The sequence below is a fragment of the Acinonyx jubatus genome, chromosome B4, assembly GCF_027475565.1.
Source record: "Acinonyx jubatus isolate Ajub_Pintada_27869175 chromosome B4, VMU_Ajub_asm_v1.0, whole genome shotgun sequence".
Classification (NCBI taxonomy): domain Eukaryota; kingdom Metazoa; phylum Chordata; class Mammalia; order Carnivora; family Felidae; genus Acinonyx; species Acinonyx jubatus.
The window spans coordinates 92,748,870-92,768,848 of NC_069387.1; the positions used below are offsets into that span (position 1 = coordinate 92,748,870).

Below are 19,979 nucleotides of genomic sequence, written 5' to 3' on the forward strand. Positions count from 1 at the left end.
CCAAGAGTCGTGGGATCGAGCCCTGCGTTGGGATTCTAACTGGGCGGACAGCCTGCTTAAGATTCTCCCTTCTCATCCCCCTCCTCCTCCTCCTCCTCCTCCTCCTCCTCCTCCTCTGCCCCTCCCCCGGCTCTCTCTCTCTCACTAATAAAAAGTTTTTAAAATTCATTTCATATTGTTAATAGCATATTATGAAAATAACATGTGATATTAAAGATTGTATAAGGTATTATTTACAAAGATGATACAGTTTCTATTGTATAAATGTATCATATTCCTGCATTATTATAAGTTTTGCTTGTTTTCAATTTTTTATTGTTAGTTAAACTTCAGTAAACATCCACGTATACCTGTCTTTGCATGAGGATACATTCCAGAAGAATTTATACATCAAAGGACAGATGTTATTAAAACTCTTGATGTAGATTGCCCAATTGCTTTTCAGAAAAATTGTTATTATGCTAATACCCACAAGCCATATATGACGGGGCAGATCTCACTACCGCCATGCCACTCTTCATTAAGAGCAAGAAGAGTTTTGTAACAAGTACTGAAAAAATACCATTCTCTGTATTTTATTTATTTTTATTGTTTATTGTTATTTCTTCTTATTCAAATGCAAGCTCTTCAAGGGCTGGGATTTCTCTTAATTTTGTCCACTGCTCATCTTCAATGCCTCGGGCAATGCCTGGTGCATAGCAGGGGCTCCTACGTGAATGAATAAATGAATGAATGAATGCAGGTATCTATGGAATGAATGGATCAATGAACGAATGAATGCTTGCATCCTTTGAGCTGCCTCGCTGCTGTGTTTTGCTTCTGGTGTTTTTTTTTAAATTTTTTTTTTTCAACGTTTATTTATTTTTGAGACAGAGACAGAGCATGAACAGGGGAGGGGCAGAGAGAGAGGGAGACACAGAATCCGAAACAGGCTGCAGGCTCTGAGCAGTCAACACAGAGCCCGACGCGGGGCTCGAACTCACGGGCCGTGAGATCATGACCTGAGCCGAAGTCAGACGCTTAACCGACCAAGCCACCCAGGCGCCCCTTGCTCCTGGTGTTTTAATCACCTACTAGCTCAGACTATAATCACCGCTCACCTGAAGTTTTCTGTTGTCTTGTGTTTTCATTGTTTAGTTTTACAGATAATTGTTTTCTCACCAATAGCATACTGCTTAAAGGTTGGGGCCATTGTCTTATATGTCTTTTCAGTGACTTGTTCCTCCTACCCAGTGCCTATCATGATGCCTTGGAAAAGTTTTAAAGCACTTGAATGTTGTTTACTAATGAACATTTTTATTAATACGTTTATGTAGTCAGTAACTAATTTACTTTTTGTTGTTCCAAACAGGTAGAAGCCACCAGTCAAATAATTGCTATTGAACAATCCCAAGCAGATAGAAGCAAAAAGATTTTCAATCCTGTTAAGTAAGATTTCTTTTCTGAATTCCTTTGTGAATGCTATGGTAAAAAGACCCATTGCCCAATATATTTTGTTTATTAAAAATGAATTCCACCGACCATGTGATTTCTCTTACATGTGGAATCTAAAAAACAAAACAAATGAACAAACAAACAAACAAACAGAAAGCAGAAACAGACCTATAAATACAGAGAGCAAACTGATGGTTGCCAGAGGGGAGGGCTTGGGGCATGGTCAAAATGGGTGAAGGGAAGTAGGAGATACAGACTTCCAGTTATAGAATGAGTAAGTCCCAGGAATGAAAGATACAGCACAAGGAATATAGTCAGTGTTATTGTCATAGCATTGTGTGGTAGCTACAGATGTGGTGAGCACAGCCCAAGTAGAGAGATGTCAAATCACTGTGTTGTACACCCGAAACAAATGTAACATTATTTATCAACTATATGTGAATTAAAAAAAGTAATAAAAAAATAAAATGAATCCCACTGCAGAAACTACATTGGTAATAAGATGTTAATATTATGAACACATGCATATCAACAAAAATAAAATAGGTAAAATGCATTGAAATAATTTCAAACAAACTCTTGTAAAAAGCTTCATTTTTAAGTCATTATTTTCATAACCATTTATTACTGACACCTTTGCTAACTACCTGGGTTCCTTGACATAGGTTATGATGAGACCTTTCTTTTAAGTTACGCTGTGCTTACAATTCATTTTTTCTTATTTTTCAAAGCTATGTTGATAGATTGCCTAATGGGTTCCAAAATAGAAAGCGCACAGCCCTGGGATTATCCCAAGCAATATGGCAGTCCAAAGTGAGCATTCAGCCCGTGGAATGACTTGGAGTGTGATTTGCTTTTCGACTATTTGGCTGGGACGTAGTTGAGATATCCCAGTGTTCTGACCCTGAGGCAATCCCACTCCGGGTGGCACAAAGATGGTCCTACCGCCCGGAAAGACCAGGCAGGAGCTTGGCCTGACGCTCCGGTGGGAGCCATGTGTACAAACACAGCAGTAAAGTCGCCTGGTGCATCTGGTTCTCCCTCTTCCGCCTGGGCAGTCTGGGTGTGGTCTTCCTTAGGGGCCAGGCCCAGAGAGGGCAAATACGTGAAGGGAATACAAAGGAGTTCGCGAGGAACCTAGAGAAATTGCTTGTCAGGAGGCAGTTCTAGCAGCAGTGGCAGAGGCACAAATGAAATGTCTTTTCTCCCCATTGTGGAGTTAAAAGGACCCATATGTGGTGTGGGGAGCCTACTGCCCTTATGGGTCAGAAACTCCAGGCTCGAGCTTCTGCTGAATGAGCATATCTTACCTTTCAAGAATTATTCCCTGGCAGCCTTTCCAGGCCATGTTGTGGAGAGTTTATTAAAAATCAGCAACTGGAATAAACTGTCCTCTGCAGTGTGATGGGAATGGGGGACTGAACATACTTGAGACTCTCAGGATGAGTTAGGTATGATCGAGGAGTCTACGTTCTCTCACAGTCTCTCGGTATTTCTGCTGTTTGTTTTAGAATCGACCTGCTGGCCGACCAGGTCACCAAAATTACATTGGGCCGCTTACACTTCAGTGAAACTACAGCAAATAACATGAGGAAGAAGGGAAAACCAAATCCTGACCAGAGGTACTGGCATCCGTGTGTATGCCCCACGGTGGCCGGGTACTCGATCTGACTGGCCAGTGCCCTCCAGAGGCCCCTCTGGTCCTCTTGGTGCTGCCAGCCTGCCACCCAGGCTGCCCTTGGCCACTTCCCCCTTCTTGAACTCTTCCTGTTTCTTAACACGTCTCATTTACCCTTACTGTCTTTCCATGCTCATCCCCCACAGTGCCTACTCTCCTGCCCAACCTCAACTCTGCGTGCCCTGACTCCCTCCACGATTCTCTAGAATGACCACATGCTTATGCCTCACTGCTGTCCAAGGGTTGAGGACCAACTGCCCTGCTGAAACCTGTGTGCTGGTCACTAGTGTAAAGCCCCGATTCCTGGAGTTCTGCTATAGCCTCTTTTTGATTAAAAAAGGAAAGGAACTCAGATCGATGATTTACACCTGTGGTTCTCATAGTGTGGCCCCAGACTGTCAGAGATGGTGTCACCAGGATACTTGTTAGAAGTGTGATCTCTCACCAAAGATCTACAGAATCGAAAGCTCTGGAGCGGGGCCCAATAATTTGTATTTTAACAAATCCTCCAGGTGACTTTGATGCATACTCAAATTTGGAATCACTGGTTTTTAGAACATACGTTTTGGAGTTGGAAAAAATTGAGTTTAAAATTTGAAGCCGCCGTTTACTAGCTGGGTGACCTTGAGCATGTGACTTAACCCTCTGAGACTCATTTTCCCATTCTCTAAAATGGGGACAATGTTCATATCCTACTCCAATGGGGTTGTTTTGGGGTTCTAAATGAAATACTATAGATAACCTGCTTAGCCCAGTGTATGACACATTTTGAGGACTCAGAGGGGACAACTCCTATTCTCTAAGGATTAGAGAATCTGTAGCATTGCAGAGGAAGTTGGCAAGGTTTTCTCATGCGGTTCTTAAAACTAAAGCTACTCTCATAGGGATAGTTTTGTTTTGGTTTCAAAAAATGAGCTGATGTTAAAAATGCCTCATCAGTGTTACATATGAAGAAGCTATTAAAATAACCTTGATGAAAATTCATTGGGAGCAATTGGAGGGAAGGGTCCAGGTTTTTGACTAAGTCACGACATGGGGGTATGTAGCATACAGGGCCAAGAGCAGATGGGGTGGGAAGGGCCCGGTGTGGTTGGGCAAACCCTGCTGTGATAGGGTAGGTGGCTTGGGCAGCTCTCGGTAAGGGGACCTCTAAGATGGCTGCCTGTTGTGCATTTGTTTGTGATCAGCGCTGTGCTGGGGGGCTTGTGGAACAGCTTGCAAATACCTCAGACTGGGCAGAGGGTAGACCCAGACCAGTACCGAGTGAATCCACTGCTATTTCCTCTCACAGGAGGGGCAGCTGAAAGCAGAGTAGAAAATCTTTAAATGTGCAAACCTGCTGAGATAAATTCACCATTGATGAACTGTTGTGTGGCATTTGATCGCACAAATTATGTCTCTGTTTCCTTACGCGTTGGCCTTGATCTACTGTTTTTGACTTAGGTACTTCATGTTGGTGGTTGGACTGTATGCTGCTAACCAAGACCAGTTCTATCTATTGTCTGCCCACATCTCTGAACGGATCATTGTAAGGGTAAGGTTCAGCCCTTTAATCTTTCCGGATCCCACCTGCTTTTCTCGGCTGAAGTGGAAGTTGCATTTTCATTGGCATGCTTGAAGTATGCAATTTCTCAACTGATGATAGTAATAGCAGATATTATTATTTTAGTATTCACATAATGGTTCTCAACTAGGAGACCTTTTGTCCCCCAGAGGTCACTTGGCAATGTCTGCAAACATTTTTTGGTGGTCACAATGAGGGGGAGATGCTCCTGGCATCTCGTGGGTATAGGCCGGGGATGCTGCTCAGTCCCTTACAATGCACAAGATAGCCCCCACGACAAAGAGTTACCCCTTCCAAAATGTCAGCAGTGCCGCAGCTGAGACACCCTGGTTTAAATGCTGTATTCCAGGCACTGAGCTGAATAATTTATATATGGCGTCATTTTACATTGGGCCACATTTACGTTACCTTCTTTACATGCAGAGGAGCTGAGGCTCAAGGAGGTGAGAAACTCATCGTGATTGCACAGCTTGTGAAGGATGGAGCCCGGGTTACAACCTAGTTCTCTCTGATCCCAAAGCCCACAGGGTGGGGAGAGTAGTAAAGAAGGAATTTCATACCCAAAAATGATTGGTGACCCCAGGAACCATCTGGGCCGCTGCCTAGCACATAGTCATGGTTCAGCACATTTTGCTGAATGAATGATTGGTCACAGCTGTGGACAGGCATCTTGGCAGCCACAAAAGCATAAAGCTGTTGGCAGCTGGAAATGCAGCTGTGTGAGGCCAGGCTGGCCACCGTTGAGAATACCAGGGGCATAAGGTAACGGGTCACCACGGGCCTGGCAGCCGGGGAGGAGCTAGCTGTCCTGTGACACAGGAAGGGCATGTGAAGTCCAACAGGAGAAATCGTCCAGTGTGGGCATGCCCACGTACGTGGCTGTGACTCTTAGGCCTGGGGACCAGATTGGCCTGTTTGGGGAAATGAGTCTTTCCTCTCTTGCCTCAAGCTGTTCTGAAACAAAGGGTCTTCTGTGTAATTCTTCCAATCAATTAAAAATAATAAGCCACTTATAAGTGGAAATCCTTAAACTGCATCTCAGACTTTTAACGGGGGGTAAAGTAATGATGGAAATGAGGTAAAACACTTGTGTTCAGATGTCCCAGAGTAAGGGCTGGACTATGTGCCTGCCGTTTTTGTGGAACCCGATCTAATCTGTGGCAAACAGGGTGCCACTGGAACAAAAGCTGGTGGAGCCTTCTTCTTTGGTCATGGAGCAGGGGCAGTGGTTCCCCATCCCTCAGCGGGGGGTGGAAGGGTGGGGGGTGGTTCGGGTTCGGGGCCCAGGGCATGATGTGATCTGGGATTGCTGTGCTGCACTAACAAGTGTGATTTAAAGTAAAGTCACTTATTGTTGCTGGTTTTTCATGGGGAGAATAAAGACAGATAATGCCATTCTTTTCAGAGTTAGCATAGATTAGATATTCTGAAAATGTTGCTTTGAGCTGGGAAACTCATGCTTGAGTCCAGCAGCCTGCTAGTCACCTGCACACCTTGAATAATTTACCTGGTGTCGGGTTTCTCCATTTCCTGCTGGCAGGTCTGTACTCCAGCAGAGTGGAGTACAGTGGGGGGGTGGGAAGGGGGAGCACTCTACTGTCTGATGTTCTATTTCCAGAACTCTGTTAATTGGTGCTTGCTCGTATCCAAAACACAATTATCATTTAACTCATGATGGTAGCTTTGAGAAGGTGTTTCTGCAATTCCTATTTGTTATAAATACTAAAAAACATTAAATTATACTTAGTGAAGATTGGGTACCATGTTATTCACTAAATTTTTATTTTTAAAAAGTGATTCCATTCCAGATTTGATTGCTTTCTTCCAGCCATAATTGTTGGTTAAAGAGAATGCCCTATTTTGGAAGTGTGCTGGGCAACACTAGGGTTATCCTAACAACAATGAGAAGAAGAATGGTGATAGGGAAAACCATTCTGCCCCTCCCCCGAACTGGAAATATCTTAGTGATACTATTTTATTCTGACCCCAAATGCAGAAGTGAAAATGCATGCACTTTTGAATCTGCTTAATTGTTTAACGTTGAAACCAACCAAGAGAAAAAAACTGAATTTCAGAAATGATGATATGTTTGGGGCACCTGGGCGGCTCCGTTGGTTGAACGTCTGACTCTTGATCTCAGCTCAGGTCTTGATCTCGGGGTCAGGAGTTCAAGCCCCACATTGGGCTCCATGCTGGGTGTGAAGCCTACTTATAAAAGAAGAAAGGAAAAAGAAAAATGACAAAAAAAAAAAAAGAACTGGTGATATGTTTGAATCAGTGAGTTTTCAAAATGTCCACAGAAAACATTTCCTGCCCCTAAGTTTTTAAAGAGCTCTATATAGGTATATGCCTTGGATATATATATATATATATATATATATATATAATTAGTTAGTTAGTTAGTTAGAGCACAGACCAGCTTACATTCTCCAAAAAAGCCAGAGGTGCCCTCCTAGGTTATGGCCTGGGTCTGTTAGTTTGAGCTCCAGAGTAAAGAAAGAAAAAATTGACAACTGAAGATGTTACAAGAGCAGACTACGTTATATGGAGAACTGAAAAGTGCACGGAGCAAATGCAGGTTCATTTCGAAGCCTAAGAATCATTCTTCCCAATAGCAGAGATTAACATAAAGGGCAAATGTATGAGGCTTGGACTAGATGAGTTTCAGGCCCCCAAGAGGGGTTCAAGAGACCACAACTGTTAGAATTCTCCTTGGAGAGAGAATGGTGGGCCAGACCCAGTAATTGTTCATCTGGATTGTCAATCAGAACAGCTTTAGAAATATCTTATGGTCCTGTAGTGTAAATTGACCAATTTCATGGAAATTAAGCTTTACTACAAAGACAGGTTTATTTCCCAGGTCTTTGTTTTTGGGAGCATTCTGCAGTGGAGTTCCTTCACATTCTCTTGTTAATGACTAGGTTTTCATTCAGCTTCACTTTCCTTCTAAAACATGTGATTAAACCTGGTTTGGAGTGCTGTGTTGTAAGCAGGAGGGATGATTACTTTTGTCTGCCCTTCAAAGGCGCACTGGGGTTTCCTAGTTTTGAAAACTAATACATTATTCCAGTTTCTTTTCCAGAAGAATATAAATGGGCATGTCCCCAAGAAGTCCCCCTTTACTGCCCTGCAAACTGCACTGCCCTAAGATGGAAAACTGACAAACAGGGGCAGGGAGAACAAAAGAAATAGTGCAGCTGCAGGGATGGAGAGGGATGGGCGTAGAGTAGGGCATCTTCATTGCTACCAGCTCTCACCCCTTTCCACAAAACCCCCTTCCCTCCCCTAACACACACACACACACACACACACACACACACACCTCTTCTGGAGTTCAGATGAATTTTTTATTTACCCAGAGGAATCAGTGTGTGGAGCAGTGTCCATTTCACCCTGTAGTTGGGATTCAACTTCCTGGTTAACTATGGAAGAGATAACTCGACCAGGTGTGTATGGTACAAAGAATCTCCTGGAGAGTAGAAAGAACAGAGATACCTGGGTCCCACCTCCGCAGTTGTTGGTTTTTTTGAAATGTTTATTTATTAATTTTGAGGTGGGGGGGGGGGAGAACTTGAGCGGGGGAGGGGCAGAGAGGGAGAGAGAATCCCAGTCAGGCTCCGCTCTGTCAGCACAGACCCCAACACAGGACTCGAACTCATGAACTGTGAGATCATGACCTGAACTGAAAGCAAAAGTTGGACACTTACCCGACTGAGCCACCCAGGCACCTCCACAGTTTTTGATTCAGTAAGTTGAATATACATTTCTGACAAGTTTCCAGGAGATGCCGATGCTGCTGCCTACTGACCTCCAGACCACACTTTGACTAACACTGGTAGGGAGCATATCTGGGCCCATTTTCCATAGCCCTTTCAAAAGATACAAAAATTGATTTGTTATTAACTGCCTTCCTCAACTCAGGCTCTCCTATTATGCTCTTTGGCTGCTGCTTTAGAAGCCCAAACAATGGAAAGCAAAGAAATTCCAGCTTTCCATTCCAAATTTAGAACAAACCTCAAATTACTGTTAATTGCTATTTCCTATTCCAAGCACCTGCAGAGGGCGCCATTTACATTTTACTCAGTGAATGGTGCTCCCTGGCAGAATTTCACAACTTTGCCGCTGTGTTGCTGAGGAGAGCAGATTGAATGATTACAGGCATATTTCAGAGACATTGCGGGTTCGGCTCCAGACGGAACCTTTTAGAGATGGCGGAGGGTCCTGCCTCAAAGTTCATGGCTGCTGACTGATCAAGGGGGTGGTTGCTGAAGGTTAGGGTGGCCCTGGCACTTTCTTAAAATAAGACAACAGTGAAGTTTGCCACATCAGTTGACTCTTCCTCTTATGAATAGTTCCTTACAGCATGTGATGCTGTTTGACAGCATTTTACCCACTGTAGAACTTCTTTCAAAATTGGAATCAGTCCTCTGAAACCCTGTCGTTTTATCAAATAAGTTTATGTAATATTCTAAATCCTTCGTTGTCATTTCAACAATCTTCACAGCATCTTCACCTGGAGTAGATTCCACCTCAAGAGACAACTTTCTTTGCTCATGCATAAGAAGCAACTCTCATCAGTAAAAGTTTTAGCATGAGATTTCAGCAATTCATCATATCTTCAGGCTCGATTTTTCATTCTGGCTCTCTTGCTCTTTCTACCACCTCCGCTAAAGCTGTGAGCCCCTCAAAGTCATTCATCCATGAGGGTTGGAATCAACTTCTTCCAAACTCCTTTAATATTAATATTTCCACCTCTTCCAATGAATCAGGAATGTTCATAATGGCATCTGGAATGGTGACTCCTAGGGGCACCTTGCTGGCTCAGTCAGGAGAGCATGCGATTCTTGATCTTAGGGTCGTGACTTCCAGTCTCACATTAGACATGGAGCCTACTTAAAACAAAAATAAAAAGAAATATAGAATGGTGAATCTTTTACAGAAGGCTTTCAATTTACTTTGCCCAGATCCATCAGAGAAATCACTATCCATGCCAGCTGTAGCCTTCTGAAATATATTTCTTACATAATAAGACTTGAAAGTCAGAATTACTCCTTGACCCATGTGATGCAGAATGGATGTTGTGTTAGCAGGCATGAAAACAATGTTAATCTCATCGTATATCTCCATCAGAGCTCTTGGATGACCAGGTAAATTATCAATAAGCAGTCATATTTTCAAAGGAATCTTCTTTTCTGGGTGGTCTCTACAGTGGGCTTAAAATATTCAGTAAACCATGTTGCAAACAGATATGCTGGCCTCTGGGTTTTGTTCCATTTGTAGAGCCCAGGCAGAGTAGATTTAGGGTAACTTTTAAAAATATATATGTTTTTAATGTTTATTTATTTTTGAGAGAGAGAGACAGAGAGAGAGAACAAGGGGGGTGGGGGTGGGGCAGGGAGAGAGAATGAAACAGAGAATCTGAAGCAGACTCCAGGCTCTGAGCTATCAGTGCAGAGCCTGATGCAGGGCTTGAACCCACGAACCGTGAGATCATGACCTGAGCCAAAGCTGGACGCTTAACCGACTGAGCCACCTAGGCATCCCAACTTAGGGTAGCTTTTTAAGGGCCTGAAGCTTTTTGGAATGGTCAGTGAGCGTTGTCATCAATATAGAGTCAGCTTGTCCTTTGAAGTTTGGAAGCTAGGCATTGACTTCTCTCTAGCTACAAAAGTCCTAGATGGCATCTTCTTCCAACATAAGACTGTTTCATCTACATTAAAAATCTGTTGTTTAGTGAAGCCATCATCATTGATTGTTCAGATCTCCTGGAGAACTTGCTGCAGCTTCTATATCAGTACTTGCTGCTTCACCCTGCACTTTAATGTTATACATATGACTTTTCCCCTTAAACCCTAACCAACCTCAGCTAGCCTCAGATTTTTCTTCTGCAGCCCCCTCACCTCTTTCAGCCTTCATGGAATTGAAAAGTTAGGGCCTCGCTCTGGATTAGGCTCTGGCTTAAGGAAATGTTGTGGTCGGTTTGATATTCTATCCAGACCTCTAAATCTTTCTCCATATCAGCAATACGGCTTTCACTTTCTTATCATTCGTGTGTTCACTGGAGTAGCACTTTTCATTTCCTTTGCATTCACAACTTGGTTATCTGGTACGAGAGGCCCAGCTTTCAGCCTATCTCAGCTTTCAACATGCCTTTCTCACTAAGCTTAATCATTTCTAGCTTTTGATTTAAAGTGAGAAACGTGCGTCTCTTCCTTTTACTTCAGTACTTAAATTCCATTGTAGGGTTATTAGTTGGCTTCATTTTAATATTCTTGGTCTCAAGGAGTAGTGAGGCCCGAGGAGAGGGAGAGAGATGGGGAAATGGGTAGTTTGTGGAACAGTCAGAATAATACATATAACATTTATTGATTAAGTTATGCCGTCTTATGATTTTAGCATGGTTTGTGGCTCTCCAAATTATAACAGTAATGTTAAAGATCACTGATCACCGATCACCATAACAAATGTAATGATAATAAAATAAAAACGTTTGAAATATTGCGAGAATTTACCAAATTGTGGCAGAGACATGAAATGAGCAGACACTGTGACATCCATAGTCTAGGGTGCAGACAGACTGGCTTGATGCAGGGTTGCTACAAACTTCAATTTGTAAAAAAAAAAAAAAAAAAAAAAGCATAATCTGTGAAGTGCAATAAAGCAAAGCGTAATAAAAGGAGGTATGCCTGTATTGGTTGGACAGTAGTTGTTATGCACAGCAGTGTTTTAAGGATAATTTGAGATTATTCCTCCTCATTTCTGCAAAGTATTCCCATATATGTGATTTCAGTAAATTCCCACGACGCTGTGAGATAGGTAAAGAAGTCATTATTATCTTTATTCTTCAAAGAAAAAAGCCAGTACAGAAAGGTTAAGTGACTGCCCCGAGGTCACACAGCCAGTTTGTGTCATAACATAGATTAAAATGTTCAGGTTTTCCCTACATATATGGGGCTGTGGGATAAATAATAAAAGTATTTGGAGACTTTGATTCATTTCAGTGTTTGATATCAATGAACCACCAATGGACCATATGGGAACACAACTTCATAATTCCAGAAAGAGCTAGTACATTACAGTTTGTTTTGACACATTAAGATTGCAGATACCAGAGAAGGGGGAAGAAAGTTCGCAGATTTTATGACATCTCCCATTAATGACGAGGAGGACTCCTCCATAGGTCTATATATTTAGCAAATTGCAGATATGCGGCCCTTTCCCAAATGATCTGAACATATTTTAGGGATCTGAGTTTTCATCTGATGAAAGCCAAGTGAGATTGTTATAATTGTTCCAAAAAATTGAATCTACCTTATCTGCTATTCCAACATGATATCAAGTTTATGATAACAATTATTCCAAAGCTCATTAGGAAAAAAAAAATACATCACTGTCTGTTTTGTTTTCTTGTAGTGGCTCCTTATGTTCAAGGTAGAGCAAAATACATCAACATTTATATGGTACACCTTTGGTTTTAGTTGACTGCTTGCTATAGAAGGATTTGGGTCAAAGCCAATTTGCCATTCACAACCCAGGGGGATCTAGGGACCTTGCAACAAAGCTCTTTGCTTAACTGACACAAAATGATGTTCAAAGTTGTTACTTTTTTTCTGCTTTCGCCTATCAAATGTCAATGGTTGACTCTTCCAAGTAGCTTGGGGTTCAGACAGGTGAGAATGAAAACCTTGAAGACTCCTACACGTGCTTCATCTGAACCCAAACTAAGAACTAAACTTTATGGGTTTTTAAAAAATTATTATTTTAAAATCAGTAGCACATGCTTGTGGCAAAAACATTGAAACAATATCAAGAGAGTATAAGTTGAGCAGTGAATCTCCTTCCCAGATCAGTTTCCCATCTCCCAGTTCCTGGCCTTGAAGAAACCACTGTTACTGGTGCCTCAAGTATTCTCCGGAGATGATCTGTGCATATTCAGGTCCTGAGTTTGCAATGTCCCCTGGGCTGCCCAGAAAGGCTGAAAGTCAAGACTTTGGTGTTAGCGTTGACTTCCTAGATGATCAGGGTCTATAGTGCTTGTCTGAATTTGTGACAGCCTGCCTCAAACACACAAAAGTTTCACATTTAGAAGAATAGGCCATCATGTTAAAAACATTAATTCTGTTGTGAGGATTTGGAGGGATTCAGAGATCCCTACTTAAAGATATTTGGAAATACGTTCAGCAGCCCCAGGAGGTGGGGAAGAGGGAAGGCAGTAGAGTGAAGAATCCCTCAGCAAAGGATTTCATTTAAGAGCAGAATCTCCAGAACTTTGTCTAATCTCAATAGTTTCACTTGGATTCTCGTTGAAGACTGCTTTTGGCCAGGGCTACTTCTGATAGGAGAAGTCAGAATCATTATTTAATATTTAAAGGAAGTATAGGTCCAGCTCCAGAATTTACTAGCTTTGTGGCCTTGGGCACAGAGTCTTTTCGATTATCTGTAAAATGAAGGGAATGGTACACATCTCCTAGAATGGGGATGTGGACTAGACGCAACAAACGTAGCTGTTGTTATCCCTTTTCAATGTCATCTGTGTTTGGGGAATCATTGAGGTGTATAAGTATATTTGTCCTGTCATTTGCTTGTCAATTGTGTATGAAATCATAAATATTAAAGTGTTTTGAAACTATAAAAGGGCTAACTAAATGCAAAGTATTTTTATTTATCTGGGCTTTAATAAACTCGTAGTATCTTCTGATATAAGGTTCTGGTTTTAGATCCTTATTAATATTATCATCCCTGAAAAGAAGGTCGTTTTGAGTTTTCTTCTTCCTTATCATCCACCCAGTATAACTTACACGTTCTCAACTCCACGTAGTTGAAATAGAGACTGGGCGTCCCAAACCATGGCATGCTGAGCTCCTGCTCATGGGCAGCAGAGCAGTTAGGGGCTCTCCTGGTGCCACAGTTATTTGGATATGTCAGAATGTCCCATCTGATATATGATTCGCAGGTGAAAGACTTACAGAACATTCTGTTTTCCCCTGCTCTGAGGAATCAAGCAATCATCTATTTGCTACTGTAACTTCAATGGTAACATAGTTCTGTATTTTTTTCCAGGCCTCTAACCCTGGGCAGTTTGAAAATGACAGTGATGCATTATGGCAGCGAGGACAAGTTCCAGAATCTGTTGTTTGTCATGGTCGAGTGGGAATCAATACAGATGCGCCGGATGAGGCCCTGGTCGTCTGTGGCAACATGAAAGTGATGGGGACAATTATGCATCCCTCTGACAGCAGGGCAAAGCACAATATCCAGGAGGTGAGCACAGGGCAGGCCTTGGGCGCCTCCGCTGACACCTGAGTCAGGTGTGCTGGGCACTCCTGGACTCTGACACACCTCGCACAGAGCGTCTCTATATGTCACCTGTTTATAGGGGATGAACACAATGCGTAACGGTTATGAATGTTGGAGCCGACAGGCATCTCTGCTGAAAGGGTAATGTAGCTCCTACCCAGGAGAATGGATTCACCTGCCAGGAGCAGTGGGCAGTGACAGACAGCACAGCACTGGCTTCCCAAGCAGAAGTCTCTGAGCTATTTTCCATGGGCCATTGCCTTTCCTTCCACACATTGTCAGCCGTTGAAGCTTGCCTTTTCCTTTCTGTCTCCAAATGTCCATTTCCCTGTTCATCTGAGCATTGTCTCAGTCCAGTCCCTGCCTGTATTTCTACTAGACCCCCAGCCTCTTCCTCCCAGAGTCCCTGGGACCAGCCCTGCCAGCCATTGTCTTCCCCATTCATTGTCCTTCTCTGAGGAGCAGTTGGAGAAGCTCCTCTTCCCACCCCTAGCCTCCACCAAGGTCAATCCCCATCGCCTGAGGCTCCAGACCAAGACCTCCTCCCTCTGTGGAAAGACAGTTACCCAGTGGAAGGCAGAAATCAGGCTCATGAATCAGGTGGTGCTTCTCCACTTTAGGCTCGCCCTGGGCGGAACAACCCCGCCCCAACCCAGTGCCTTTATCTGTAAGATGGAAACGGTGCCTCTCTGCTTGACCCCGCCAAGTCCTTTATTTGTTTTTACACATTGAGATAAGAAGTGAGTCACCATGGCAAGTCACAGCTGCTATGAAGGCCTAAAAGATTAGGATTAAGATGCTAATCCCTTAGCCAGGCCACTCCAGGTTCTAGCTCTTCCATCCTTTAAGTCTGTTTCCCATTCACTGCTTCTGTCACTTCTCCACCTTTGCACTCACACTGCTGCTCCTGTAAGCGTTTTTGAGGCTGTGGCGGAATTGTGTTTTTAACCTCCTTCCCTTATTCTTTTTTAGTGAATAGGAGACACAATCTGTAAATCATTGGCCATTCTTCCAGACCGCATTCCTTTCCCAGTGCAAATCTGCACTGGTGTTTCCAAACCGGCCAAGGAATGTCCTCCTTTGCTGAGTGCATTCCAAAGAATGGTTGTAATTGTAGACTTTTATACTGGTTGCAAAGCTGTGGTTCATGTTCGAAGAGCTGTGACCTGCTAGCCGTATGGGAACTCTTAGGGCTAGAAAGTTCTCACGTATATTTCCCGATTCCAGTCCTAGATACTGTGCTTTTTTGACTTCTAGAGAGAGATAAACTGTCTGCATTTCAGATCACACCAACTCAAACTTATTTTTGCAATTGGCTATACAATTCCCTACAGGGCTTATCTAAATGCAAATGGAAGATAACAAGCTGGGAAAGTCCTCCACAGCTCCTCTCGCCACTATTAGGCTTTCCCCACAGTTCACTTACCAGATGTCTTCGGGCGCTGCCCCTTGTCCGAAGAAAACATATTGTCTTAAAATAACAAGCTTCCCTAGAACTTCTCAAATCCCTTCCATGGCACCTTCTTGTGTAAATAAAATCTCACCCCAATCCAGGCTCCAAATGTGGAATTTCTGTCTCCCCTGCCTGTTCACGGCAGCGTGATGGTGGAAGGAGGTTTAGTCCTGATTCGGGCAAGCGCTGGCCCAGGAACCTTGGCCCAGAGATGTCCTGTGCTTCTGTTTATTCTCCTGTGAGCAGGGAAGGCTCATGTTCAATTCACTCGTGTTAAGGGCTTCTTCTAAACTCATATACGTGAAGCATTCTTTAGCGGGACAAATAGATATTATCATTATTTACTTGTATAAAATGCAAATTACATGTAATTCATTTATTAACTTATTTCATATTAATATATTTGTTTTTAATAGGTCTATCCACATGTATGAAATATAGATCTCTAGAAATCTTATCGTAGAGGCTGCTTTTAGGCAACAGACTTGAGCAATGGAATGTAGAAAGGGCTCACAGAGACCACGATGCTGAACACAGACAGACCGACCCATCAGGTGACCCACCTCAAAATATCCATAGGCCTTAAGTAACCAATGGGCTACTTACAACCAGGCACCGTTACCAGGAAAGGGAAAATTCCATATGTCCCCATGCCTCCTCGCCTTCCCCATCCAACTACAACCCCCATCCACCTACCTCACTGCAGACAGCCTCTCCCTCACTGCCTGCCCCTCCTCCTGTGGTATATTCACTAAACTTCTATCTCCTTTGTTCTGCGTTGGGTGAATTTTTTTCATAGCCCGTGCTGCCAGCCTCCACCCAATCGAGTGGCCCCACATTTGGGGGCCCCCATCCAATGGGGAGAGACGCACTTACCAGTCCTGTTCACCATTACAGACAAAAGAGGCGATGATAATGCTGATGATGGGGCTGACAGATGTGTGAACTTTGTCTTCACCTCCTCCTGACTCAGTTTGCCCAACTTTTAAGAATAGCCATTCCTCCAAATGCTCTGGGAAGTGGGCCCTTGGTTGATCTGATTACAAGCATAGGACTCAAGGCAATTTCTCATTGTTAAAGGATGCATGATAACCAGAGCTGGCTTCCAGATGAGCTGTTGCAAAACATAGTGGCCAAACACATTGCCCAGTACTGTGATGATTGGGGGAGGGGGAAATAAATATAAGTTGCTTCCTTGCCCCGGCTCTGTGCATCCTCACTCAGGGCAATGGAGGTTGTTTTGTAGGTATTAAGCACATGAGCACTCTGCATAGAGAGTCCTGGTGGAGATCCCTATGCTCATCTGGACACGTCTACAAGACACGGAGAAGATAAAGCAGATGTGACCGAAGCCCGTGCCCTGGACCCACTGGGAAAATGAGGTCAGCCTTAATGAGGAGCAGCCTAACATATCCCAACATTGTGTTTACTGATGTGACTACAGACTGCAGAAGGAAATGCAGCTCTTTCAATGGAAACAGCAAAATTAGGGTGGAGATGATATGCTGGAAAACAGAAGAGCGTGAAGATCATCAAGGCCAATGCAAAAAAAGTGAGGAAGCTGAAAGTTGAACGCATCAATGCAATTTTATGATGAAGGCTGAAAACAAGGTTACAAGAGATTCCAAAATAAAAACCAGGAACGAAATCAGTTAAGATGAAAGTCTCCAAGGGCCAGGAGCCAGATGCAGAAGTTCCTCAACTTGGGGTGAGCCAGTGTTACTCAAGCTGCTCCTGATGCGAGACTAATAGTCTAGGCTGTGGCCAGATGGTGGATAACAGGATCTCCCTCCCTGGACAAACTGTGGAGTCCCACAGACAAGAATGACTTTTCTGTGGTGCAATTCTGGGGTTAATGATAGAGAAGCCTTACAGACGTCACCCGCCGCTGCAAACTGAGTGAGTCCCTTTGATCTGGGCAGCACAGGGGCTGGTCTGCATCGTCTCCCTTGCTGAGGAGTGCACCTCTGAGCCCACCGAGCTGGGAGTGGTGAAGAGATGGGCACAGCCCTAGGCAAGAATGCCATGGACTCCTACTGTTCTTACCCAAAGTTCAGCAGTTTTTCAAGAATAAATGCTTCTCAGATTGTAAAAAGAAAGAAAGAAAGAAAGGAAGGAAGGAAGGAAGGAAGGAAGGAAGGAAGGAAGGGAGGAAGGAAAGAAAAGAAAAGAAAAGAAAGAAAGAAAGAAAGAAAGAAAGAAAGAAAGAAAGAAAGAAAGAGAAAGAAAGAAAAAAAAATGATAGAGAAGCCTTGGGCTTGAGGCAGCATGACCACGATGGCCATGTACATTCAGGGTCAAAACTTTCCGAAACTGCTGTGGGCAAGGTCACCTCAGACACCTGAATTCAGCTTCTAGCTTCTTACTCAACCCACGTGGATGAGCAAGGTGTGGTGTTAAGTGCTGGCCAGTGTTTGGCTCCTGGAGGAGGATTTTGAGAAGGCACAGCCCTTGCCTTGAGGGCTTTCCCTAGGTCAAGTGTACACAGAGGGAGTGTGCAGCATGGGCAGTTTATATTTAACTTTGGAAAGTACAGCCCCACATTAGAAACCAGAAGAGCATTGTCTTATAGAAACGCTGTTGCAGAAGGGGTTTAGATCCCCAAACCAACCCTGAAAATTTTCTTCAGCCAAAAATCTCTCTGAAGCACAATGGTAATAATACCATCAAACCCACAATATGCTTCGTCCAGCAATATGCCTTTGGGGGAAAATGCATTAAAGGATCCAGCTTAGTCACCAGGGGTCATGTTCCCTCTGGGTAGCCTGGACAGCCTCAGTGAGGACACAGCCTCCTCTGCTTCCTGTTGGCAGCAAAGGTCACCCATGAGGGCTCGTGCAGGAACCACGGGGATAATGAAAAGTAGGCAAAGCAGCCACAGGATTCCCAAGGGTGCAGGGAATGGGGAACTGGGTGGGGCCTGACTAGTGCAAGGCCATGCCACGCTGGCTCCTGATTGACAGGAATTGTTCTGCTGTTTCACTACCTTCATTCTTGCATGGCTTTTTCTTTCATTGAAGGTTTGGGGTGTCTATAACATGTGAGCCACTCTGCTGGGCACTCCAGAGGTCCTGAGATCAACTAGATGTGAGACTTTCCCTCAAAAATAGAACTTTAAAAAAAAAAAATCTAAACTCTGAGTAAGAAACATTCATTGCATCTCCAATGCCTAGGATAGCACCTGGCACACAGTAGCTGTTCATTAAATATTTGCTGAATATAGGAGCTCACAGTGATAGCTGTGTGCACAGGGCAATGTGAGATTGTGACTGCCCCTCCCTAGCATGGCCTGCAAGGCCCTCCCTGCTCTGGCCTTAATCTTTACAGTCTAATAATGCCAAACTCCACGCTGGTTGGGCAGACATCATTCAGGGAACTTACTCCCTTGGCACTTTACTCATGGTGTTCTTTCGGTCTAGCATCGGGTCTTGGCCTCACCCTTTCTGTCCCTTCTTTCTACCCTTCATCTTTCCCTGACTAACTCCTTTCTTAAATTTATTTGTATGAGGTTTATTTATTAAGTTATTAATTTATTTAAGAAACGTTAGTTGAGTGTCAACTACACGCAAGGAATTGTACTAGAAACTGGTGATTTGGTGGTGAGCAGAAAACCATGGCCGTAGATTTGTCCTCATCCTCAGGGGGTATATATCCTATAGGGAAGACAGATAATGAAGGTGACACAACTTTGTCTGGTGATAACCAGACAAAGCACTATCTGGTGATAACCAGATAAGCACTATGAAGAAAAACAACAGCTCCCATTGGCACACAAGGCAAAGGGATCCTTCCTGTTGTTGGAAATCAAGAAATGCTTCCCTGGTGAAGGGATGTTAAAGTTGGGGGAGAAGGTAGGAGAGGGAAGGAAGAGTTTTCAAGGCTGGGAAATGCCCAAGCCAAAGGCCTGAAGCGAAAGGAGCAGAACTTATTTGAAGATCGAAATAAGCCAAGATCTCAGTGAGGTTTTGCCATCTCTAGGAAGTCTTCCTTTATGCTCCCCTAGGAATATTTTGGGGTCCCTTTTGGAGCTGCCAAATTCTCGATCCATAGTTCCATTTTCCTCCTGCATTTCTCACATTTTAATTTATGATGGGTCTGCCTGTCTAGTCCACAGACATTTAGAAAAAAAATTTTTAATGTTTATTTTCGAGAGAGAGAGAGAGGCAGAGTGGTGTGAGTGGGGGGGGGGTGCAGAGAGAGGAGGAGACACAGAATCCAAAGCAGGCTCCAGGCTCTGAGCTGTCAGCACAGAGCCTGATACGAGGCTCAAACCTACAAACCGTGAGATCATGACCTGAGCTGAACTCAGCGGCTTAACCGACTGAGCCACCCAGGTGCCCCACAAACATTTTTTAAAAATTTCATTTAGTAGGTCTAAATTTTAGGAAACTTGGAATGTGTAATCCCAGAGAAACCGTATGCTACAAAGTCAAGACAATTAGAAAACTTATTTATTCGTTTTCATTTTGTTTTAAAGTTTTTCTTAATTTTTATTTTGCTTATTTATATTTTATTTGAATATAATTAACACACAATGTTACATTAGTTTCAGG

General features: G+C 43.4%; 1 protein-coding gene across 4 annotated transcripts in view; it reads left to right on the forward strand.

Annotated features, from left to right (window-relative positions):
• Positions 1-19,979, forward strand: part of MYRFL (myelin regulatory factor like) — a 127,360-nt gene that overhangs the window by 62,389 nt on the left and 44,992 nt on the right. For all 4 annotated transcript variants that reach the window (XR_008300338.1, XM_053226491.1, XM_053226490.1 and 1 more), the window contains exons 8-11: positions 1,352-1,428; positions 2,946-3,056; positions 4,556-4,646; positions 13,737-13,937. Coding sequence is in view for 3 of the 4 variants with exons in the window: in XM_053226491.1 (XP_053082466.1) it covers positions 1,352-1,428; positions 2,946-3,056; positions 4,556-4,646; positions 13,737-13,937 (480 nt within the window). In the remaining variant the exon portion in view is untranslated. The remainder of the gene's footprint in view (positions 1-1,351; positions 1,429-2,945; positions 3,057-4,555; positions 4,647-13,736; positions 13,938-19,979) is intronic.